Source organism: Coregonus lavaretus (assembly GCF_964263955.1).
Source record: "Coregonus lavaretus genome assembly, chromosome: 21".
NCBI lineage: Eukaryota > Metazoa > Chordata > Actinopteri > Salmoniformes > Salmonidae > Coregonus > Coregonus lavaretus.
The window spans coordinates 38,485,888-38,510,906 of NC_140008.1; the positions used below are offsets into that span (position 1 = coordinate 38,485,888).

Consider the following 25,019-nt stretch of genomic DNA (forward strand, 5'->3'; position numbering starts at 1 on the left):
GGAGATTGCATGGCTGTGTGCTCGATTTTATACACCTGTCAGCAACGGGTGTGGCTGAAATAGCCAAATCCACTAATTTGAAAGGGTGTCCACATGCTTTTGGCCATGTAGTGTATGTTAACAGTCTTCGTCATAATACCATCATTGAAAACAAACAATGAAAAAAGGGGCTGAGTCCTGGGTTTTTGTGTCTTTTATTTGCACATTGTAAATGAACAACACATCCAGACAACTTACAACAATCAATGGAAAAGGTCAGATGAAGTAACTCTCTCTCTCTCTCTCTCTCTCTCTCTCTCTCTCCCCAACCTAAATAAAAATGACAGTGATTATTTTACTGATTTCCAAACACTGAAATCATCATCATCAATCACCTCTGATTGGGTTCCTCCATGGGGGGAGGGTCTTTGTGGTCAGTGTAGGGAAGGAGAGAGAGAAAGTGATTGGCTGCGGAGGGCTGTAATGTTGACATGGGAAGGGGTCTATTTCCTTGAAGAGTTGCAGGGAGATTGGACACCTGTAATGACACGGTACACAAAATAGCTACTATCAATAGAATAAACTCTCTGAAGCTTTACGATGGACTGAACACACCAGGTCAGGATCTACAGCAGTGATTTCTACCCCAGTCCGCCTGAGCAAATAACTAAAGCAGTTCAGATCCATTTTTTTAAGGCATAAGTTACCACACTACTGGCTAACAGAGTCATGTTGAAACAGTACAATGATGTGGTCAGAGAAGGGTGGTATTTGGAGAATATAATTAAATGTACCATGGAGGGGTACTTATAGTGGCTGGTGTTGCTTGGGTCAATCTTAGCGAGGGACTGCACGTCCCTGTCCCGAGCATTGACCACCCGTAGACACAGCTCCGTGTTGCCCACCTAGAGAACACAGACACACGACTGTGTTTCATCATGTGTCATGTCATCTCACATGACTTCCTAACACATAACAGCATTGCATTTGTTGAAAAACGGTATACACTACCAGTCAAAAGTTTGGACACACCTACTCATTCAAGGGTTTTTCTTTAATTTTACTATTTTTTACATTGTAGAATAATAGTGAAGACATCTAAACTATGAAATAACACATATGGAATCATGTAGTAACCAAAAAAGTGTTAAACAAATCAAAATATATGTTATATTTGAGATTCTTCAAATAGCCACCCTTTGCCTTGATGACAGCTTTGCACACTCTTGGCATTCTCTCAACCAGCTTCATGAGGCAGTCACCTGGAATGCATTTCAATTAACAGGTGTGCCTTGTTAAAAGTTAATTTGTGGAATTTCTTTCCTTCTTAATGTGTTTGAGCCAATCAGTTGTGTTGTGACAAGGTAGGGGGAGTATACAGAAGATAGCCCTATTTGGTAAAAGACCAAGTCCATATTATGGCAAGAACAGCTCAAATAAGCAAAGAGAAACGACAGTCCATCATTACTTTAAGACATGAAGGACAGTCAATACGGAAAATGTCAAGAACTTTGAAAGTATCTTCAAGCGCAGTCGCAAAAACTATCAAGCGCTATGATGAAACTGGCTCTTATGAGGACCGCCACAGGAATGGAAGACCCAGAGTTGCCTCTGCTGCAGAGGATAAGTTCATTAGAGTTACCAGCCTCAGAAATGGCAGCCCAAATAAATGCTTCATAGAGTTCACAGACACATCTCAACATCAACTGTTCAGAGGGGACTGTGTGAATCAGGCCTTCGTGGTCGAATTGCTGCAAAGAAACCACAACTAAAGGACACCAATAAGAGGAAGAGACCTGCTTGGACCAAGAAACACGAGCAATGGACATTAGACCGGTGGAAATTTGTCCAAATTGGAGCTGTTTGGTTCCAACCGCCGTGTCTTTGTGAGACGCGGTGTGGGTGAACGGATGATCTCCGCATGTATAGTTCCCACCGTAAAGCATGGAGGAGGAGGTGTTATGGTGTGGGGGTGCTTTGCTGGTGACACTATCTGTGACTTATTTAGAATTCAAGGCCCACTTAACCAGCATGGCTACCACAGCATTTTGCAGCGATACACCATCCCATCTGGTTTGGGCTTAGAGGGACTATCATTTGTTTTTCAACAGGACAATGACCCAACACACCTCCTGGCTGTGAAGGGCTATTTTACCAAGAAGGAGAGTGATGGAGTGCCGCATCAGATGACCTGGCCTCCACAATCCCCCGACCTCAACCCAATTGAGATGGTTTGGGATAAGTCATACGGCAGAGTGAAGGAAAAGCAGCCTACAAGTGCTCAGCATATGTGGGAACTCCTTCAAGATTGTTGGAAAAGCACTCCAGGTGAAGCTGCTTGAGAGAATGCCAAGAGTGGGCAAAGCTGTCATCAAGGCAAAGGGTGGCTATTTGAAGAATCTCAAATATAAAATATATTTTGATTTGTTTAACACTTTTTTGGTTACTACATGATTCTATATGTGTTATTTCATAGTTTTGATGTCTTCACTATTATTCTACAATGTAGAAAGTAGTAAAAATAAAGAAAAACCCTTGAATGAGTAGGTGTGTCCAAACTGTATGTAATTTACCAGTGAAATGTTTGGACACACCTACTCATTCAAGGGTGTTTCTTTATTTTTTACTATTTTCTAATAGTGAAGACATCAAAACTATGAAATAACACATATGGAATCATGTCATCATCAACTGTTATGATATTCTTTGTCATTTTAAGACATCATTATGTATAATGGATATTCAATCAAACTTCATTCTAACCACTAGCAGTCAGCCAGACGGGTTTCTACCCTCACCTGGGGGACTGAGTTGAGCTGGCTTGGACTGAGGGAGGGTCGGACGGGGAGGGCACGTACTGGCACTCTCCAGTACCCGCTCTGGACCTGGTTGTGCTGGTTGAAGAGCTCCAGCCGTGCCCAGCCCCGGGACACCAGCCTCTGGACCTCCTGACCGTAGGTGTCCAGACTTCCAGCAGCTTGAAGCTCAACCACTAGAGACAGGGAGGGAGACGGCTGCATCCTGAAGGTAGAGATATGTACATATATATATATATATATATATATATATATATATATATATATATATATACAGTGGGGAGAACAAGTATTTGATACACTGCCAATTTTGCAGGTTTTCCTACTTACAAAGCATGTAGAGGTCTGTAATTTCATAGGTACACTTAAACTGTGAGAGACGGAATCTAAAACAAAAATCCAGAAAATCACATTGTATGATTTTAAAGTAAATAATTTACATTTTATTGCATGACATAAGTATTTGATACATCAGAAAAGCAGAACTTAATATTTGGTACAGAAACCTTTGTTTGCAATTACAGAGATCATACGTTTCCTGTAGGTCTTGACCAGGTTTGCACACACTGTAGCAGGGATTTTGGCCCACTCCTCCATACAGACCTTCTCCAGATCCTTCAGGTTTCGGGGCTGTCGCTGGGCAATACGGACTTTCAGCTCCCTCCAAATATTTTTTCTTGGGTTCAGGTCTGGAGACTGGCTAGGCCACTCCAGGACCTTGAGATGCTTCTTACGGAGCCACTCCTTAGTTGCCCTGGCTGTGTGTTTCGGGTTGTTGTCATGCTGGAAGACCCAGCCACGACCCATCTTCAATGCTCTTACTGAGGGAAGGAGGTTGTTGGCCAAGATCTCGCCTCAATGCGGTGCAGTCGTCCTGTCCCCTTTGCAGAAAAGCATCCCCAAAGAATGATGTTTCCACCTCCATGCTTCACGGTTGGGATGGTGTTCTTGGGGTTGTACTCATCCTTCTTCTTCCTCCAAACACGGCGAGTGGAGTTTAGACCAAAAAGCTATATTTTTGTCTCATCAGACCACATGACCTTCTCCCATTCCTCCTCTGGATCATCCAGATGGTCATTGGCAAACTTCAGACGGGCCTGGACATGCGCTGGCTTGAGCAGGGGGACCTTGCATGCGCTGCAGGATTTTAATCCATGACGGTGTAGTGTGTTACTAATGGTTTTCTTTGAGACTGTGGTCCCAGCTCTCTTCAGGTCATTGACCAGGTCCTGCCGTGTAGTTCTGGGCTGATCCCTCACCTTCCTCATGATCATTGATGCCCCACGAGGTGAGATCTTGCATGGAGCCCCAGACCGAGGGTGATTGACCGTCATCTTGAACTTCTTCAATTTTCTAATAATTGCGCCAAACAGTTGTTGCCTTCTCACCAAGCTGCTTGCCTATTGTCCTGTAGCCCATCCCAGCCTCGTGCAGGTCTACAATTTTATCTCTGATGTCCTTACACAGCTCTCTGGTCTTGGCCATTGTGGAGAGGTTGGAGTCTGTTTGATTGAGTGTGTGGACAGGTGTCTTTTAAACAGGTAATGAGTTCAAACAGGTGCAGTTAATACAGGTAATGAGTGGAGAACAGGAGGGCTTCTTAAAGAAAAACTAACAGGTCTGTGAGAGCCGGAATTCTTACTGGTTGGTAGGTGATCAAATTCTTATGTCATGCAATAAAAATGCAAAGGAGTGGGCCAAAATCTCTGCTGCAGTGTGTGCAAACCTGGTCAAGACCTACAGGAAACGTATGATCTCTGTAATTGCAAACAAAGGTTTCTGTACCAAATATTAAGTTCTGCTTTTCTGATGTATCAAATACTTATGTCATGCAATAAAATGCAAATTAATTACTTAAAAATCATACAATTTGATTTTCTGGATTTTTGTTTTAGATTCCGCCTCTCACAGTTGAAGTGTACCTATGATAAAAATTACAGACCTCTACATGCTTTGTAAGTAGGAAAACCTGCAAAATCGGCAGTGTATCAAATACTTGTTCTCCCCACTGTATATATATTTTTTACAAATATATTTTTTGTTACCCCTTTTTCTCCCCAATTTCGTGATATCCAATTGGTAGTTACAGTCTTGTCCCATCGCTGCAACTCCCATACGGACTCGAGAGAGGCGAAGGTCGAGAACCATGCATAGAACCATGCGTCCTCCGAAACACGACTCTGCCAAGCCGCACTGCTTCTTGACACACTGCTCGCTTAACCCGGAAGTCAGCCGCACCAATATTTTGGAGGAAACACTGTACAATTTGCGTCCGAAGTCAGCGTGCATGCACCTGGCCCGCCCCAAGGAGTCGCTAGAGCGCAATGGCACAAGGACATCCTAGCCGGCCTAACCCGGACGACGCTGGGCCAATTGTGAGCCACCTCATGGGTCTCCCGGTCGCGGCCGGCTGCAACACAGCCTGGAATCGAACCCGGGTCTATAATGACGCCTTAGACCGCTGCGCCATTCGGGAGGCAGAGAGTTTTGTCTTAAACCTTCTGAACAACAACACACACAACTCAAAGGCAACCTTAGCTAACAGAGCAAGAAACAAGTCTGTCACTCAGTGAGCAACAATTGCCTTTTGATCTGTCACCGATGTACTCCAGCCAACATGCTACAGGTGAGATTCACAGGTACTTTTTCTTCTCAGGGTGCAGTGCTTACCTGGGCATAGGCTGTTTGACTGCCAGGGAGGCATAGTTCCCAGGGGGCACAGTGTGTGTATAGGGCTGACCCCCTACAGGCTGGCACTGTGTAGGGGGCAATGGGGTAGGCCGCCCCACCTCCTGGCCTCCAGAGTAGAGACCGGCCACCAGACGCAGAACCGTCAGCGTAACATCTAGCCCAAGCATCAAGTCATAAAAGACAGCAAAACCAGCCCTGCAAATCAACAGGGTTTAGAGTAGTTTAGCGGTACTTCATACCTGCACATCTGTAGAGTAACAGAAATGTGTCTCTAATAATGTATGTGAAGGTAATGTTTAATTTTACTCATATAGAAAAGTGAAATAGCCAACATAGATGTGCTAGTCATAATGGACTCACGCAGGGTCGTAGGGCGCAGGCCCAAGGGAGTCCAGGGGGTCGAGTACATGCCTTTCCTTGAGAGAGGAATGGGGCCTGGGCTGGGTCTGTAACAAGATCATAGGGTGGATATACTATATGGGCCTAATGTCTTCAGAGAGAACCAGATAGATTAACAGCAATATTAACATCATAACTTTACCAGGGCTGGAGGGGCATGTATCTGGGCAAGGGGATGCATGGCTGGTGGGGCAGGGAACAGAGGTGGAGGTGGAGGGGGTGGGGGCAGCCTCCGGTCCCTAGGGCCCTCTCTGGCTCTCTCTACTTCCCTGCGAAGGCTCTCGAGCTCAGCCTGAATGCTGGCCATGTAGTGGGTGTGTTCTCTCTGGATCTGATGGAGCTCATCTTCCCGACGGTGTTTGTCTCTGGCCAACTGGATTCTGAAGATCTCTTCCTCCAGTCTCTGGTTTTCTTGCTCCACAGCCAGGACCTCTGAGTTCCCAGCCCGCTGAGGAGGCTTCACCCCTGGGCAGAGAGAAGGGGTGGTTAGAGAGGCACCAAAGTAAAGACGATACAGTACTTTTTTATTTAAAAAACAAACAGGATACAGTTCTTTGTCTCTTAAAGACAGCAGAAAGACAAATAGGTGCAGGCACAGACATAAACATGCACAATATAAATAAATCACTAAAGGTGGCACCAAAGCACCAAATGTGACATCCTCCATACCCCAATGAAGGACCATGCAGGATTGACACTCACGCTTCCTCCTGCCATTGTTGTCAGCCCCAGGTTGGGCCTGCTGCTCCAGAGTGTGGGCCTCTGTCTGCAGGTCATGCATCTGGGCCAGGACAGCCGGATCAGAACCACCTGACTGCATGTAGTCCAGTCTCAGAGCTCTGTCACGCGAACAGACAGTCAAACACAGACATAGATACAAATATGGTGCAGGATAGTAATACGTTGCTACTACTAACACTACAGCATCTATTTACAGACTTTATTTAACCAGGTAAGTCATTGAGAACACATGTTCTTTTTTTATAATGACCTGACAACTACTTACTTGCTCTATGATTACGGCTTCTAATATCACCTACAATGGTGCTAATAATAACGTGTACTTCTGTGGTGTTGTTCTATGAGGTGTAGCTACACTAAGACATACTAGTATTACTTACCTTATTTGGGTGGAGAGGGGTCCATCCACAGAGGATATTAGGTCAAAGACGACATTATGCCCCTTCCTGTGGTCAGGGTTGGGTGAGTCAAACCTGACCTCTTTGACCCTATGAAAAGCACAGAAGAACATCTTTATTTATATGTTTCTTTTTTTCTTCTAGTTGATAACCATGTCTGTTTATAACTTGTTATAACTCATCACTTATGTACTTTGAGTGTGTGAGATGGTCATTTGCTGCAATCTAGTGGACTCACCCAGGCTGTAGGGTAGTGATGTGGTCTTTGAGCTGCTGTAGAGTCTCTTCGTTCCTCTCCTCCCGATCCCTCAGCTCCAGCAGCAGCGTCTCCAGGTGGGCTTTGCTGCCCTGCCCTGCCAGAGCCCCAAGCTGCCATGCTATCTCTGACATACACATACTAAATGTAATCCATTACAGTTACTAGTTATCTGTCCAAAATTGTAATCAGTAAAAAAAAAAATTGGATTACCCAAACTCAGTAACGTTATCTGATTACTTTGTTACTTTTGGATAACGTTCCGCTTAAGAGACATTAGAAAAAGACAAAAATCAACCATCAAACACATTTGGTGTGTCATCATAGTGGTCACTGACTTGTGGTCAGACTCTCTCAGGTGGAATAAACTTAGACTTGAATGTCATTGAGAAAACAGAAAAGTATCATCATTAATTTTTTTCTCGCAAATATCCTGTCTGAATAAAAATTGTATCCAAGTTATCTATTTTTATTTTATTTTACCCCATTTTTCTCCCCAATTTCAATCTTGTCTCAACGCTGCAACTCCCCAACAGCCTCGGGAGGCAAAGGTCGAGTCATGCGTCCTCCAAAACATGACCCGCCAACCGCGCTTCTTAACATCCACCCGCTTAACCCGGACCGAGGTCAGCCTGCAAGCGCCCGGCCCGCCACAAGGAGTCGCTAGAGCGCAATGAGCCAAGTAAAGCCCCCCGGCCAAACCCTCCCCTAACCCAGACAATTGTGCGCCGCCCTATGGGACTCCCGATCACAGCCAGTTGGATTGAACCCGGGTCTGTAGTGATGCCTCTAGCACTTAGACCGCTGCGCCACTCGGGAGGCAGTAATCTAGTTTTTTTTAAGTATCTGTAATCAGATTACATGTAACTGAATACATTAGCCAATTTAACCTTTCTACATGAAAAACTATATAAAAGATGAATTCCTCCATATCTCTTTGTGTTGGAGGATCTCTATGGCCCCTTACCCTCTCTCTGTTGCTCCAGGAGGTGGTTGTGGGTCTGTATCTCTGCCAGCTGCTGGTCGCGCTGCTCTGCCATCTCTCTCAGCCTCTCCCCGTGGCCCCACTTTCTCCCAAACACCTGGACCTGGTCCTCCAGACCCTCTGTCTCAGTAGGCCATTTAGGCAGGTTGGGCATACTCTCCTGAATCGACATCCTCAGCTTATGAAACTATAATTTCAAGCATGACATTTGTCTGTCTATGATAATTCATATTCTGTAATATTGAAGGGGCTACAATAGGTTATATTGCATGTCTAGATGGTTGAGATTGAGCGTTGGTAAGCACCTCATTAGTAAGGTTCCTCAAGGCTAGGCAGTCTGACACACTGCCCCGTAGGTTCTCTTCTTTCCCAGCTCTCCGTTCTGTATCATTGGTCCTCCCCTGCATGTTCGGTAGGTGCATACCCCTCTGCTCTCTCAGCTACCAGGAACAATCAATGTTAGACAAACAGACACACTACAAGAGCCACTATAACAGCGAACATACTTACCCTTATAAGATCAGGGGTGCGTGCCGGCTTTGGATAGAGTCCCTTGCGCTCAGGCTGCCCTTGTCTCAGCACCACAGGGTCTCCAATGCTGCTCCCGATACAGAATAATGCTTTATGCTTCTCCAGAAGTCCAAGGGAGCGGAATGCCATACTACACTCCCGACAACTGAACTCTCCCAATGACTCCATCACTGTGTCCGTTTAATCAAGTTCGCAGGGGAACAATAAAGGCAAACACCACATATCCCAAGGGTGGAAAATTAAATATACTCCTAAATGAGCTCAACGATTATCATTAGCCTATTTACCCCTTTTTTCTCCCAAAGTAAACATAGGTATGTGGTTACTTTACTTATGTGCGTAACAGGACTGGATATGCTTCTGGTGATTTCCCTGTTTGTTGGTTACTGTCACCATGTCGATGACTGTGTTGTGTGGGAGTGGAGGACGGAGGGCCACAACACAGAGTCTCAAATCAGCTTTATAATCTTTGACTACGTAAATTGATTTTACAGGTGTCACTGGATAAGTCTAGTACTAAACATATCACTTCTGTATGATTTTGATTCTTTGATACAGAGAAGCAGACAACTGTTTGGCAATCTGATAAAATATTTATTACAATTTTCTTTTTCCAAGATGCAGTAGTTTCTTTCTCATACATGCCGCCAAATCTGTAAATAATGTTATCAAAATAATCTGAAATCTTTCAAAACTCACAATTTATTATATATTTTTACAATCCACCCTGAATGTCAAGGCTGTAAGAACAATATGCAAACAAATTAAATAATCAATGTTTTACACAGCGGTACCAAATTAGAAAATAAAACAAAATAGCCTTTATGTGGTAAAGCCATCTGAACATTCCACCAGCCAGGAGAATAGTTTCAATTTCAAAATCTGGTAAATGCGTAAATTTACAACAGCAGTCCCTCATGTAAGAAAGAAAACAAGTTGTATCTTAATACAAGCAGTAAGAGTATTTGGGGGACTAAGTTTACAGTCTATCAACCAAACAACTTGAATTTTGCATGTCTGAAAACGATGGCGAACTAAACAGACAATCAGCTTCGATGAGATAATGTTGGTTTTCTCCAGAATAAGTAAAGTAAAGTGTGACTTAACCATGCAATTGACATTACTTCTGAACTTTTGTTTTATTATTTATGCCCCAACTGGCTACATTCAAATCAGTATTGTATTAAAAGAAATGTTGGTCCATGACTGCAAATGACAGTTTTTCTACCGCTTACGAGAAATATAATAAGCAAACGAATGCCTTACACTGTTCAGATAAGACAGAGACATTAACATGGACCAAAACAAACCTAAATCCTTATAGAAGGGTTATTTAGGGGACTGGAAGCAATGTCAATATCAACCATTCACAATGATAGTTTCCTCTCAACACAAATGCTACAAATTGTTTCAGCAAGAGCACGTGTCAAAGCCATTTTTCAAAATAAAGTACTGATTGATGAAGTCATTTGCCAGTTAAATCCTCGTTGTTGATTTGCCAAAGCAAAAGACCAATTGTGATGTGTTGTGTTCAATTAACATTTGAGCTCCTGGGAAAAGACAAAAACAAAAAAAGGTGTTAAAAGAATAGAAAGAAAAAGCAGAAAGAAAGAAAAACCCTCAGGCAGGCAGGCATCACCTCTGAACCCTCTGTCACACCAGTGTCTGTATGACCAGTCTCTTGTGAATGAGCAAGAAGAGTGCAATGAGCGAGGCAGCGTGGCGTGAGGAAGAAGAGGGGTGTAAAGCTACGTTAGGCGTCTGCGTCGTCATCTGATGTCTGGCTGCTACTGGTGCTCTCAGTCTCTGTGACCTCTTCTAGTTCAGGCTCTAAAGGGTTTCTCCAGGACAACAGCAGGGGAAGGCCCTTCAGAAAAGGCTTTAGGAGAACACCGTTCTGGCCCAGCCTGTTCCTCTTCAGCTAGAAAAGACAGACAAGAGCGGATTAGATTAATCTGGCCCGGGCGGGCATGTTTTGCACCGGGTGAAAGTTGATTGCATTAGTTTTGGAACAGGGCTGCCTCCTGGGCGCAGTGGTGTAAAGTACTTAAGTAGTACTTTAAAGTATTTTTACTTAAGTAGTTTTTTGGGGGGTATCTGTACTTCACTATTTATATATTTGACAACTTTTACACCACTACATTCCTAAAGAAAATAATGTACTTTTTACTCCATACATTTTCCCTGACACCAAATGTACTTGTTACATTTCGAATGCTTAGCAGGACAGGAAAATGGTCCAAGTCACACTTATCAAGAGAAAATCCCTGGTCATCCATACTGCCTCTGATCTGGCCGACTCACTAAACAAATGCTTTGTTTGTAAATGATTGTCTGTGTGCCCCTGGCTATCCGTAATGGTCTGGTTTGTTTAATATAAGGAATGTGAAATTATTTATACTTTTTGACTTCCTCAATAGCATTTTATTGGGTGACTTTCACACGAGTCATTTTCTATTAAAGGTATCTTTACTTTTACTCAAGTATGACAATTGGGTACTTTTTCCACCACTGCCTGGGCGTGAGCCAGGTGCCCCGTTAAAAGGCCACAGCGAAGTTGGCTCAAAACAAAAGTGACGTTAAGCACGTGGAGTAGTGAGTAGCATTCTGTGTGTTGTTTTCACATGCAAAAGTGATTGCTTTTGATAAAAACGTTTTATATGCCTTCCCAATGAAAACTAGTTTGGAAATTCAAAACATTTTATGGAAAAGAGATTTATGTTTCTGGATGATGCACCATGCTGCCTTTTTGACCACATGACCGAGCGGCACAGATTACTGTTAGATTTGAGAAGGGCGATCCTCCCTCGCCGCTTTTGCATGTTCATGTCACGGGCCATAGACCCCGCGGATCAGCATAATCGAATCCACCAATTGATTGACAACAGAGATACCCACTTATAGGCTCACAGTAACACATTTTACAGTGCCTTCAGAAAGTATTCATACCCTATGATTTATTCCACGTTTTGGTCCTCAATTGGTAGAGCATGGCGCTTGTAACACCAGGGTAGTGGGTTCGATCCCCGGGACCACCCATACGTAAACATGTATGCACACATGACTAAGTCGCTTTGGATAAAAGCGTCTGCTAAATGGCATATTATATTATGAATTAAAACATTTTCCCCCCTCACCCATCTACACACAATAACCCATAATGACAAAGTGAAAACATGTTTTTTAGAAATGTTGGCAAATTTATTCAAAATGAAATCTGTCATTTACATTAGTATTCACACCCCTTTGCTATGACACTCCAAATTGAGCTCAGGTGCATCCAATGTACTTTCATCATCCTTGAGATGTCACTACATCGGTTGCCAATTCAATTATTTGGACAGGATTTATACCGAACAAAAATATAAAATGCAACATGTAAAGTGTTGGTCCCATGTTTCATGAGTTGAAATAAAATATCCCAGAAATTTTCCATATGCACAAAGTGTATTTCTCTTACATTTTGTGCACAAATTAATTTACATCCCTGTTAGTGTGCATTTCTCCTTTGCCAAGATAATCCACCCACCAGACAGCTGATGAAACTCTGGGTTTGCACAAGAATTTTTGCACAAACTGTCAGAAACCATCTCAGGGAAGCTCATCTGCGTGCTCATCGTCCTCACCAGGGTCTTGACCGGACTGCAGTTCGGCGTCGTAACCGACATCAGTGGGCAAATGCTCACTTTCGATGGCAACTAGAGAAGTGTGCTCTTCACGGATGAATCCCGGTTTCAACTGTACTGGGCAGACAGCATTTATGACATTGTGTGGGCGAGCGGTTTGCTGATGTCAACGTTGTGAACAGAGTGCCCCATGGTAGCAGTAGGGTTATGGTTATGTGCAGGCATAAGCTACAGACAACGAACACAATTGCCTTTTATAAATGCCAATTTGAATGCACAGAGATGCCGTGACGAGATCCTGAGGCCCATTGTCGTGCCATTCATCCGCCGCCATCACCTCATGTTTCAGCATGATAATGCACGGCCCCATGTCGCAAGGATCCGTACACAATTCCTGTAAGCAGAAAATGTCCCCGTTCTTCCATGGCCTGCATACTCACCAGACATGTCACCCATTGAGCATGTTTGGGATGCTCTGGAGCGACGTGTACGATAGCTTGTTCCAGTTCCCGCCAATATCCAGCAACGTCGCACAGCCATTGAAGAGGAGTGAGACAACATTCCACAATCAACAGCCTGATCAACGCTATGCGAAGGAGATGTGTCGCGCTGCATGAGGCACATGGTGGTCACACCAGATACGGACTGGTTTTCTGATCCACGCCCCTACTTTTTTGCATATCTGTGTTCCCAGTCATGTGAAATCCATAGATAAGGACCTAATGACTATTTCAATTGACACATTTCCTTATATGAACTGTAACTTCGCTAAATCTTTGAAATTGTTGCGTTTACATTTGTGTTCAGTGTAGAAAGAAACACCTGTCTATATAAGCTCCCACAGTTGACAGTGCATGTCAGAGCAGAAACTATGCCATGTCCAAGGACCTGTCGTAGATCTCAGACAGAATTGATGATGCATTTGGAAAGTATTCAGACCCCTTCCCTTTTTCCACATTGTTACGTTACAGCCTTATTCTAAAATAGATTAAATTAATGTTTTTCCCTCAATCTACACACAATACCCCATAATGACAAATCAAAAACAGGTTTAGAAATGTCTGCAAATTTATAAAAAATAAATACCTTATTTACATAAGCATTCAGACCCTTTGCTATGAGACTCTAAATTGAGCTCCGGTGCATCCTGTTTCCATTGATTATCCTTGAGATGTTACAACTTAGAGTCCCACCTGTGGTAAATTCAATTGATTGGACATGATTTGGAAAGGAACACACCTGTCTATATAAGGTCCCACAGTTGACAGTGCATGTCAGTGCAAAAACCAAGCCATGAGGTCGTAGAGTTCCGAGACAGGATTGTGTCGAGGCACAGATCTGGGGAAGGGTAGCAAAAAATGTCTGCAGCATTGAAGGTCCCCAAGAACACAGTGGCCTCCATCATTCTTAAATGGAAGAAGTTTGAAACCACCAAAACCTTCCTAGAGCTGGCCGCCCAGCCAAACTGAGCAATCGGGGGAGAAGAGCGTTGGTCAGGGAGGTGACCAAGAACCCAATGGTCACTCTGACAGAGCTCCTCTGTGGAGATGGGAGAACCTTCCAGAAGGACAAAATTATCTGCAGCACTCTACCAATCAGGCCTTTATGGTAGTGGCCAGATGGAAGCCACTATTCAGAAAAAGGCACGACAGCCCGCTTGGAGTTTGCCAAAAGGCACCTAAAGGACTCTCAGACCATGAGAAACAAGATTCTCTGGTCTGATGAAACCAAGATTGAACTCTTTGGCCTGAATGCCAAGCATCACATCTGATCATTACACAGGTGCACCTTGTGCTGGGGACAATAAAAGGCCACTCAAATGTGCAGTTGTGTCACAACACCACAGATGTCTCAAGTTGAGGGCACGTGCAACTAGCATACTGACTGCAGGAACGTCGACCAGAGCTCTTGCCAAAGAATTGAATGTTCATTTCTCTACCATAAGCCGCTCCAACGTTGTTTTCGAGAATTTGTCAGTCCGTCCATCTGGCCTCACAACCGCAGACCACGTGTAACCACGCCAGCCCAGGACCTTCACATCCGGCTTCTTCACCTGCGGGATCGTCTGAGACCAGCCACACAGACAGCTGATGAAACTGAGGAGTATTTATGTCTGTAATAAAGCCCTTTTGTGGGGGAAAACTCATTCTGATTGGCAAATGTCCTTATATGAACTGTAACCCAGTAAAATTATTTATATTTTTGTTCAGTATATCTGGGGAAGGGTAGAAAACAATTTCTAGGAGTGTTGAAAGTTTCCAAGAGCACAGTGGTCTCTGTCATTGGGAAATGGAAAGAATATTTAACTACCCAGACTCTGCCTAGAGCTGACCGTCCAACCAAACTGAGCAACCGGGCAAGAAGGACCTTGGTCAGGGAGGTGGCCAAGAACCCAATGACCACTGACAGAACTACAGAGTTCCTTGGCTGAGATGGGAGAACCTGCCAGAAGGACAAGTCTCTACAGCACTTCACCAATCTGGGCTTTACGGGAGAGAGTGGCCAGATCATTCATGAGAAAAAAGGCACATGACAGCACAGCTGGAGTTTGCAAAAAGGCATGTGAAAGACTGCACATAAGGCAAAAGATTCAGTGGTCTGATGAGACAATTGTAACTCTTTGGCCTTAATGCAAAGCGCCATGTCTCGAGAAAACCAGGCACAGCTCGTTACCCGTACAACACTATCCCTACCGTGACGCATGGTGGTGGCAGTATCATGCTATGGGGATGCTTTTCAGCGGCAGGGACTGGGAGACTGGTAAGGATAGAAGGAACAATGAATGGAGCCAAATCTTTGACGAGAACCTGCTTCAGATTGCAAACAAACTTAGACTGGGGGCGAAGATATGTTCCAGCAGGACAATGACCAAGCATACAGCCAAATCAACGCTGGAATGGCTTCAGAACAAGAATGTTAAAGTTCTTAAGTGGTCCAGCCAAAGCCCAGACTTAAATCCCATTGGAAATCTGGGGCGGCAGGTAGTTTAGTGGTTAAGAGTGTTGTGCCAGTAACTGAAAGGTCGCTGGTTCTAATCCCCGAGCCGACTTGGTGAAAAATCTGTCGACGTGCCCTTGAGCAAGGCACTTAACCCTAATTGCGCTTGTAAGTCGCTCTGGATAAGAGTGTCTGCTAAATGACAACAACAAATAAATACATGTGGAAAGACTTGAAAGATTGCTGTTCACTGCCGCTCCCCATCTAATTTAACAGCGCTTTAGAAAATCTGCAAGGAAGAATGGGAGGAAATCTCCAAATCCAGATGTGCAAAGCTGATACAGACATACACAAAATGCTCTGGATAAGAGCATCTGCTAAATGACAAAACATTTAAAATAAAAAGCCTCAAAGCTGTAAATCGCCACTAAAGGTGCTTCTACAAAGTATTGACTCAGGGGTGTGAATACTTATGTAAATTAATCTCCATTTCATTTTCAATAAATTTGCAGAAATTTCAAAACATGTTTTAACTTTGTCATTATGGGGTATTGTGTGTAGATGAGTTACAAAAAAATTAACATTTAATCCATTTTGAATTCAGGCTGTAACAACTAAATGTGGAACAAGTCAAGGGGTATGACACTTTCTGAAGGAACTGTAAATAACTACAGGTAACTGCCAAAATAAAGGAAACCACTTGAGTAAGTGACTGACCTTCATGTCTTAAAGTAATGATGGACTGTCGTTTCTCTTTGCTTATTTGAGCTGTTCTTGTCATAATATGACTTGGTCTTATACCAAATAGGGCCATCTTCTGTATACCACCCCTAACTTGTCACAACAACTGATTCGCTCAAATGCATTAAGGAAAGACATTTCACAAATTAACAAGGCACACCTGTTAATTGAAATACATTCCAGGTCATGAAGCTGGTTGAGAGAATGCGAAGCGTGTGCAAAGCTGTCATCAAGGCAAAGGGTGGCTACTTTGAAGAATCTCAAATATACTTTAGATTTGTTTTAACACTTTTGGTTACTACATGATTCCATGTGTTATTTCATAGTGTTGATGTCTTCACTATTATTCTACAATGTAGAAAATAGTAAAAATTAAGAAAAACCCTGGAATGAGTAGGTGTCCAAACTTTTGACAGGTACTGTACTTTGTATCCCTCATTTACTGAGACAGCGTTTTCCACTTCCATCTACAAAACACCAAATAATGGAATTTCTCGTGGTTAGAATAGTGTCGCATCCCTCCAATAGAGTTCCAGACACTTGTAGAATATATGCCAAGGCATTAAAGCCGTTCTGGTAGTAGGACTGGGCGGTATACCGTTTTTACTATATACACTGGTATTGATGCACAGACCGGTGTGGGTTGTACTTTACCTTCTATAACGGTATTTGAATGTTTGGTTTGTTAAATGTGATACGCCGTGTGTAACGTCCATTTTTATAGTTTACTCTGCTACTTGAATCATCTCGCTCTCTCCATGCCAATTTCCACACAGGCCTAGCCCCACCCCCTGTCACTCGGAGCGCATTTGTTTTTGCCCGACCACGGGACACTTGCGTTCAGTCTGCATGGTCAATGCAGCACATGCAACAATGTTGACGACTACGATGCTGTTTCCACTTTGCTTCTTAATATAAATCCACAGGCGTTCTATAATTATGCAATTTGTTTGTGTTTCTTACATCTGCAAACAGCTAATTTGTCTTTTCTTAGCAAGTCGTGCTAGCCGCTAATGCTAATCACTAGTTAGCTGGCTAACTAGCTAGCAAATGTACGGAGTCAGAGTAAACGTAGCTAGCTTTACAGCCTGATACCAGTGATGGTGGAGGCCTAAATCAGAATGTTGTTTGTGCAACAGTATCTTCTAAATCAAAAGAGGAATAGGCGAAGCATGAATATTAGTTACTTGAAGTAGCTAAGATTAAACACTGACCAACACTTTGGTTCCTACCCGGTCACAATAACTCCACCCTGGCATTTTCCAAAGTTGCCATATCAAAACACTGTATTCCAAGTGCCCACTATTATCTTCCAACTATAGAATTTGAATAATTGTATGATTCCAACAGTTCACCCAATTGTTTATCTAAATCACAAGTCATATTGCTATTGCAACATTTGGTTAAAAAATAAGGCCTAGATTTTTTGCCCATATCATGCAGCCCTACTTGGCAGTGTGGAAATGATCTCAAATGAGTGCAGGAAATGCAGAAATTGATGAAAATGCAGAACTTTGGGGGGGGGGGGGGGGGGTTAAGTTGAATTGAACAGTATATAACAATCAGAATGGAGAGAGACCCATTGAAATCACTTAGAATGTATGTGTTGCCACCCTAAGGTCATGCACTACTTAAAGCAAATTTAGAACTTTTATTATTTAAAAAACATAGAATACTGTCATTCCGTAACAAATGTGAAAAATACCGTAATATTATATTTTAGCCATATCGCCCAGCCCTATCAGACGGCTGTGATGACCCAGCGCCCTATTAAAGACAGTGTTAGTGTTTCTTTTATTTTGGCAGTTACCTGTACGTATAGCTTTTACCTTCTCAGTTTTATCTTGAAATTCTTTGAGCTCCTCATCAGTGAGGGGCAAGAAGTTGACATCATTCTCTGGGTACTCCTGCCAGCCCATAGCTTTGAGCAACCTACCAGAGGAGGCAGAGATCATTGGTCAAACAAGGTGGATAGATGTTTGGTGTTTGAGTCACTGATGCAGTGTGAAGGGAGAGGGCATGTGCATGTGGGTGCAACACACCTGTGTTCTGCCTCCAGCGTGCTGGACAGGTGATCTGTGTCTGTGTTGCTGAGAGAGTGAGAGATCCCATTCTCCGGAACCTCTCCTCCATTCTCCTGAGATTCTGGAGTGGCTGAGGGGCTGGTTGAGGTGGGCCTGTCCCCGTTCCTCTCATCCTTCAGGCCTCGGAGGAACTCACTCTTGCGGTCGGTGCTGCGATGCATCAGCTTCAGACGAGGAGGGGTGATGCTGGAGGGAGGCTGAGGGGTGAGAGGGGTAAAGAAAGGAATGGAGGAAAAAGTATTTCCCCAATAAAGTGTATCCTATCCGATCAATGCTAGAGTTGGTGGTGGTGGAATGGTGATTCCAGGTCAGTATTTAGTCTGACTTCCTCTCTGGTCCAAGTAAGGGTTCAGGCTCTCACCTCCTTGGGGCTGACGTGGGTCGGGGGCGTGACAGACGTTATCAAAGGTTTTGTCACAGTAGCAGCAGGGTTGGTGAAGGCTGAGTCCTGGCCAGAGAAATTAAAACTGGTTTTGGTTTCCCTTCCGTTCGGCTTCCATGGACCAGTCTGCAAAGCGAGAGCGACAAGCTTGGTATATAGTGCCAACCTTGGGTAGGGCAATTGTTGTAGTGATGGCCGATCTTGGGTGAGGAGGTGGCTGTAGTGAGGACCTACCTTGTTTGGGGCCATAGAAATATAATTATGGAGGGGCTTTTCCCATTCTAGTAATTCCATTTCCATGGTTGGGGAAGTGACTGTAGTGAGAGCCTACCTTTGTTGGGGCGGTAGCTGGCTTGGTCATCAGGTTCTTGTAGACACTGGGTCCAGAGACAGGGGTTTTGGTGCTGTTGGTTAAATGGGGTCTCGTGTTGGCAAAACCAGCAGAGAAAGCAGCACCAGGGTCTTCCTTGGAAACCTTCTTGATGACCAGCATCTTAGTCATGGTCTGCTTGGCACCAGGAGGGTGCTCTGTGGGGGATGAATTGACCAATCCATGAAACAGGCTTCCTCATATTAAGTTATCTATTCATGATAATCAATACCTATAACATGTTAGAGATTGGAAGAGCTTCTTACCCCAAACTCCTACAGGAGTCCCTACAGCACGAGACTGGGCCACTGGCTTCCCACTGCTCTCTGGGTTGAGTGAGGGCTGTGGAGAAAAACAAAAACCACACAGTAGTTAACACACTGCTTTGGTACCTGATAATACCATGTCTGTTGTAGTTGAAAAATATCATCATCATCACAAAGCAGGTTACTATTCAAGCTAAAACAATATGGAGAATGAGGCGGCGAGGAAGTGGGGAAATACAAGGAGATAAAGGTAGGGCACTCACAAAACCCTCCTCCACAAACTTCAGCTTGTCCTTTTGGCCTCCTTCATTAGAGGGGAGAGGGCCTCTACGGGGATGGAAGGTCCCGTTGCACTGGCGGAGGGCCCCTGGTCTCTCCCTCTCACCCACAGGTCGCTTGGGGTGTCGCCCTTGCTGGGGTCTCTCCTGTCCCCAGGTACCAGTGTGCCAAGTGGGCAGACCCCTTCCCAGACCCCCCTTGGCCATGCCAGAGTCCACAGAGTCATGCCGCAGCAGAGAGAGCTGATGCCACCCGTCTCCTTGCAACCAAAGGTTAATAATTTAACGGACTACATAATCCAACATACCATACACACACTGGTAAACCCTGTTTGGGTGTAGGTAGTGTGTGTGTGTTACCTGCAGGAGCTCTGAGGGGGTCGTTGTTGAAGAAGCCGTCAGAGGAGTTATGGCGACGGCGGCTCACACCAGGCAGAGCATCACCACGGGCAAGGTGCTCTCCATGCCTCTCAAAGGCTGCATGAGACTGAGAAAGAGGGGGAGAACAAGAGAGTGAATCGTGTGTGCAGTAACCACACTCAGAAATACCTCACAAGCTATTAAACACTATACCAAACTCAACATGCTATATGGCACCATGAATACAGTACTAACACCACCAAATGACCAAACCAGATGCTACTTTCCCTGAAATCTGCTGAAATCCTGCCCAGACATTACTGCACTGGATGGCTTACCCTCAATGCTACTAAGAAATCCAAGTCAAAAGCTTCTTAAATAAAGAAAAAAGAAAAACGACTGTCTAGAATGTCATCCCATTTTACTTTGAGACATGATTTTAAGAGCTCCAGAACATCTGGGATTGCTATAGTGATTTGATCAGTTATTTAACCAGTACATAAGGAAAATATGTCTTGAACAGAATGTACAACTAGAGAGTAGTGATATACAGTACTGAGTACAGTATGCATGTAAAACAGCTTTTGCTTAATTTTGGCCTCTACTGAACAACAGAGAAGGCAGCCATGACTATAACTGGATTATCACAGTATCACTTGGCGTCAATGTCCGTCTGTAGGAATAGGATACAGCAGCTTAGCTGTCCTGCCCTAACTCCAGCCCCTCTCTGGGCCTTGGCCTCACTTACCTTAGCGGGCTGAGGCGTGGAGAAGTTAAGCCAGGCTGGAACAAAGTCATGCTGCGCCATATGTCCAGTGTCTCCGGTCAGTAGAGCGAGGCATGAAACCTCATGGCCAGGATCTGGAGAGGCAAGGATGGAGGGATATCACTACCAGACATGTGAATCAGTATCAGTACCTCAGACGATTTGGAGTTTCATGTGATATAATAAACAGGCTCCTTATAGTATGAGATGAATTAATTATGATATATGAGTAATGATTCAAATGGATCTACACTGCTGCTATTTGAAGTGTGTGCGAATGTGAACTATGCCAAACCCACTTGTTAACTAGTGCCATTTTACTTGAGGATAAACTCAGCCAACCAGGAACATTCCCAGAACATTAGCTAAGATTCCCATTAAGTTCTAGTTAGGGTTTTTCTAACATTAGGATGATAACATTCAAATAATGTATTTGATAACAATTCCACTAAACATCTGTAACAACCACCACAGAACATTCCCTCAACTTTCATTAGGTGTGGTTACGGGATTTAGGGAATGTAATCCATATGGAAAAGATTCGATACAACACCTCCAATAGAAGTCCACTGTTTTACAAAATATGGCAGCCGATACTGGATAAATGGTCTAGTCCCGCTTCATAACTGGGCTGACGATCTGCTGCTACTCTGTGCTGTACTCCACTCAATATTTATTTTTGGCTGAACTACACTGCTTGTAATGACTATATGCTGTCTTCTTATACACGTACCACCTAATAGGATTTTGTTTTATTTTGTGTATGTGTGAGTTAACTTTTGTTTTGTCCTCTAAACTGGCCATCCCATCCAACAGTACAATGAATGTCATTGTTTGTATTGCTGTCTCTTTTACTTTATTTTTATTGGAAAATAATAAACATATTATTAAAAAAAAAAAAAAAAAAAAAAAAAAACTCATTAGGTTTCCAGGTAATGTAATAACACAATGTACCAGTAATGTTTTTAGAACATAATGCCACAAAATATGAGAGCAACATTCTTGCAACATCAGGTGAATGTTTTATGCAAACATTCTTGTGTTATGAGAATATTTCCTGCAACATATCAAATGTTCTGGGAATTTTCACAGAACCAATTTTAGTTTGCTGGGAAGAGAGCTCTAGGCCACTGACTGTACCGTATTACATCTTGACCAGGAGCCTATAACAAGTGCCTTCTTACCCAGAGTAGTCAGCTCTGTAGTCCAGTGGCATTCCTCTCAGTCCGTGTGGTGGTGTTGCTTTCCTCTTGGTGCAGCTGGCCCAGCCCTTGTGTATGTTCAGAGGCAACCCAGGAGGGGGGGGGGGGACCACTCTACAGCCTGGAAGAGACTGATTGCCTGGTAGAGAGAATCTCCAGTTTCCAGGGTGAGGCGATGAGCGGTAAGGGGCTTTGATGGTAAATGGTCTGGCACTATAATCTGTACTACAAGTGTGCCGTTTCTGACTTCTTGGCCAGTGTCGGGGTGGGGGAAGTGGAATATGCTCAGTTGATAGATTGAGATATTGAAAAGGTCCAGAAACTGGATCTAGGCCTACGTCCGTGTCAGTCTGTGGCAGAGGTCTGTAGTCTCTTCTGAAAAAGTGTATGGAACCAGCACTGTGCCGGCCGGGCCCTGACATTGATTCCTCCTCACCAACTCATCCTATTTCCAGAGGTGGACGCTGAAACATTTGGGGGTGAAGAGCTACCTCACAGAGCTGCTTCTAGGGGAAAACAGCAAAAAGCCTGTGTTCACCATATCCACACAGCCAGAGGGCTATGACAGGGAGAAACAGGGGGGGGGGGGTGTTTCAGTCACATAACAAAACCCAAAAGGGACCTATTACTATGATGTGACTAGCATTGTGTTAGTTAGTAGTATCAATCAACACACTAAATCCTGACTTCGAGAAGGGGAGTGAAAAATAACCTGACATTCTCATAAACTCCCTATCATAGAGGTTTTATCGCTAGAGAAAGTAGTGGACATTTGGTTCTATGCACACATTAATCTTAACCTCAGACACGCCAAACCCAAGCGGTAGTGTTGGTCAGATACCAACATTCATTCAAAGCAAACACTCATGTAAACTGACTCAGTTCTTAGCTGTCAAATTATATTTGAGTCATACAGAGGCAACTTTCCTCAATAAAAGTTCACTCACTTTTCAAAAGATATCTAACAAATTTCTGACTTTTACTAGCTTGTACAATCCTGACTTTGCTGTAGCATCTGACAGAAGAGATTGTTGCTGAAGATTAAGTTCGATCAAATGTATTTGTTTTAAGGCTTGGCATAAATTTGTTTTGTTTAAGTGTTCTTTACTTCTCAGTTATCTTTCAAATGACTTAACACCTTTGCAGCAGATCAACACTGTTGAAAGAGAAGTAACAACATTTAGGCAAGAGAATGGCAATGGGCAGTTAAGAGTTATGTAATATATGGCTAGTACCTAGCAGGCTCGGTTGTAAACAAGCATTAGCTACTGCTAGCAGGACACATTCAATGAGTAAACCAACGAATGATTACGCATGGTGCAACTTTCAATAGTATTCTAGCTATAAGCTAGTTACATGATAAATACACTGTATGCATTACTTGAAGTGATGACAAATTAGCCTCAAAAGCGTACCTGTCAACGGCCATGGATGATAAATGACAGTTTAGCTGGCTTATAAATGGAGCTAGCAACAGGCGAAATCAACGGTCAAAATGTCTACCTATCTAGCGCAACAACAGGGATAAATCACGCCATTTATAATGCCTCACAAATACATACATTACATACCTGTGAGCGGAGCGTGCCTGTCTTGCAACTGCAAATATATAATTTGAGCTGCCGTATTTGAGTAAGTAAATTTGGATTGTGAGATCCCACTTGTTCAGACTTTAATTTCGTCAGATTTGGCCTACTCGTCCTAGGCTGCGTTCAGTGTTTACTGTTGTACATAACGACAGGTTGAAAAACGTTTGGTTGTGGGTTCAAAATGCACCGCTGCCCTTTAAATACGTCACTCGTCGCGTCAAGCAACACCCCGGGCCACACCCACCGAACGAATCAAACGTATCTCAGGCTGTTCAAGACGTTTTGGGAAAACGTGTCGTTCAGTACAAACCGTTCCGCAACGTAGAAAACGTTCAAGCGACCTGAACGCACCCCATGAGTTATAGATCTGTCATTCTCATTGAAAGCAAGTCTAAGAAAGGGTAAATCTGTCCTATATGCACTATATCTATGCTTCCCGTTCTTAAGTTTCCCTTTTGCCACTTTCACTTTTGGTTTTGTACACCAGCTTCAAACAGCTTCAAATACAATATTTTTGATTATTTAAAATATATTTCACAGCGGTTTAGATAGTACATTGCTTGTTTTTTCACATAAACTTAAATTAGGCGAACTATACACATTTTAGCAACCAGGAAATGGTGGAGCGATTTCTGCATAATGTGCTTTTAAATTTGTATTGGTGGATTGCAACCAACTGAAAGGTGCATTACCACCAGTGTGAGGCCAGTCAAGGCCTCTCTATTCCTCTATTTCTCTTATCTAGCCCTGTGTTTCAGCCAGTGGCGGCTGGTGGGAGGAGCTATAGGAGGACAGGCTCATTGTAATGACTGGAATTGAATGAATGGAACGGTATCAAACGGTATCAAACCACATGTTTGACTCTGTTCCATTAATTCCATTCCAGCCATTATAATGAGCCCATCCTCCTATTGCTCCTCCCACAAGCCTCCACTGGTTTCAGCCTACTGTTCTGGAGTATGAATTCATTACACTTTGTACCAGCCAGATTCTGGTGAGGTGTGCAGAAGGGCACGAGACAAAGGAATATGTAGCACTGGGGAAACTGTACTGCAGGGATGGAACGTAAGTCTCCGAAAATGGAGGTTGTGGTGGCAGCTGCAGAGAAGTATTTGGGTGTGCGAGACTTGACATCAGAAGAGTTACAGGGTGTGTTAAGTGTCCCATCCTTTCAGGTTGTTGACCTGAGGTAGGATTAAATAGATGTAAATAGTGGAGTAGGGTGGTGTTTTTTTATTTTTTATTTTTAGTGAGTGTAGTGTAAGATGGTAGCGTATTTGTTTACTTATTTATTTTCTCAAGCAAAGGATAAGGGAGTTGTACTCAAGTCTAGTAGGTGGCGGTAATGCAACATTTATTGGATGCCAACCGCCGTTAAACCTCATCGAAGAAGAATACGTTTCTGGTGAGTTTTTTGCTTTCTCATAGGTTGCTGTATGGACGGAAGAAATAGACATGCACACACAATTCAGCAGGGTGCATCTCTGACCTCAGAGACACCGGCTTTTTACTTATAACAACAACAGAACATTCCGATTTGAGAAACAAGTAAGAATACAATAATCACTGTAAACTCTGTGTGAAACAGGCAGGTCATACTCTCGCTCCATATTGTACCAAAT

At 43.5% G+C, this 25,019-nt stretch overlaps 2 protein-coding genes across 4 annotated transcripts; both read right to left on the reverse strand.

Annotated features, from left to right (window-relative positions):
- Positions 1-370: 370 nt before the first annotated feature.
- On the reverse strand, positions 371-8,964 carry ccdc17 (coiled-coil domain containing 17; the record flags this gene model as incomplete). The annotated part of the gene is made up of 12 exons (XM_084185447.1): positions 371-517; positions 774-884; positions 2,778-3,000; positions 5,466-5,681; positions 5,847-5,932; positions 6,028-6,350; positions 6,588-6,724; positions 7,007-7,114; positions 7,263-7,407; positions 8,248-8,452; positions 8,571-8,705; positions 8,776-8,964. 12 exons carry the CDS (start codon positions 8,962-8,964, stop codon positions 371-373), a joined length of 2,025 nt encoding a protein of 674 aa, XP_084041573.1.
- A 516-nt stretch (positions 8,965-9,480) lies between these two features.
- On the reverse strand, positions 9,481-23,550 carry LOC311148791 (vasculin-like protein 1). 3 transcript variants are annotated; one of them, XM_084185755.1, is made up of 12 exons: positions 23,380-23,550; positions 22,917-22,964; positions 21,791-21,998; positions 20,589-20,701; positions 19,841-19,967; positions 19,466-19,737; positions 19,203-19,278; positions 18,898-19,094; positions 18,546-18,692; positions 18,143-18,381; positions 17,930-18,032; positions 9,481-10,717 (listed from the first exon to the last, which is right to left on the reverse strand). In XM_084185755.1, the coding sequence occupies exons 4-12, from the start codon at positions 20,646-20,648 to the stop codon at positions 10,550-10,552; spliced, it is 1,389 nt and encodes a 462-aa protein (XP_084041881.1). In that variant the 5' UTR covers positions 20,649-20,701; positions 21,791-21,998; positions 22,917-22,964; positions 23,380-23,550; the 3' UTR covers positions 9,481-10,549. The 3 variants fall into 3 exon arrangements, with proteins under 3 accessions (XP_084041881.1, XP_084041879.1, XP_084041880.1); XM_084185753.1 differs by having other exon boundaries at positions 19,466-19,740; XM_084185754.1 differs by lacking the exons at positions 22,917-22,964; positions 23,380-23,550 and having other exon boundaries at positions 19,466-19,740; positions 21,791-22,368.
- Between the last annotated feature and the right edge of the window lie 1,469 nt (positions 23,551-25,019).

Coding starts and splice junctions, on each gene's coding strand:
- LOC311148791 (XM_084185753.1), bottom strand. CDS start 20,648: ATGGCGCAGCATGACTTTGTTCCAGCCTGGCTTAACTTCTCCACGCCT. Junction 19,741..19,840: donor CCCCCTCAGAGCTCCTGCAG/GTAACACACACA, acceptor TTTGGTTGCAAG/GAGACGGGTGGCATCAGCTC. Junction 19,095..19,202: donor GACTCCTGTAGGAGTTTGGG/GTAAGAAGCTCT, acceptor CATCCCCCACAG/AGCACCCTCCTGGTGCCAAG.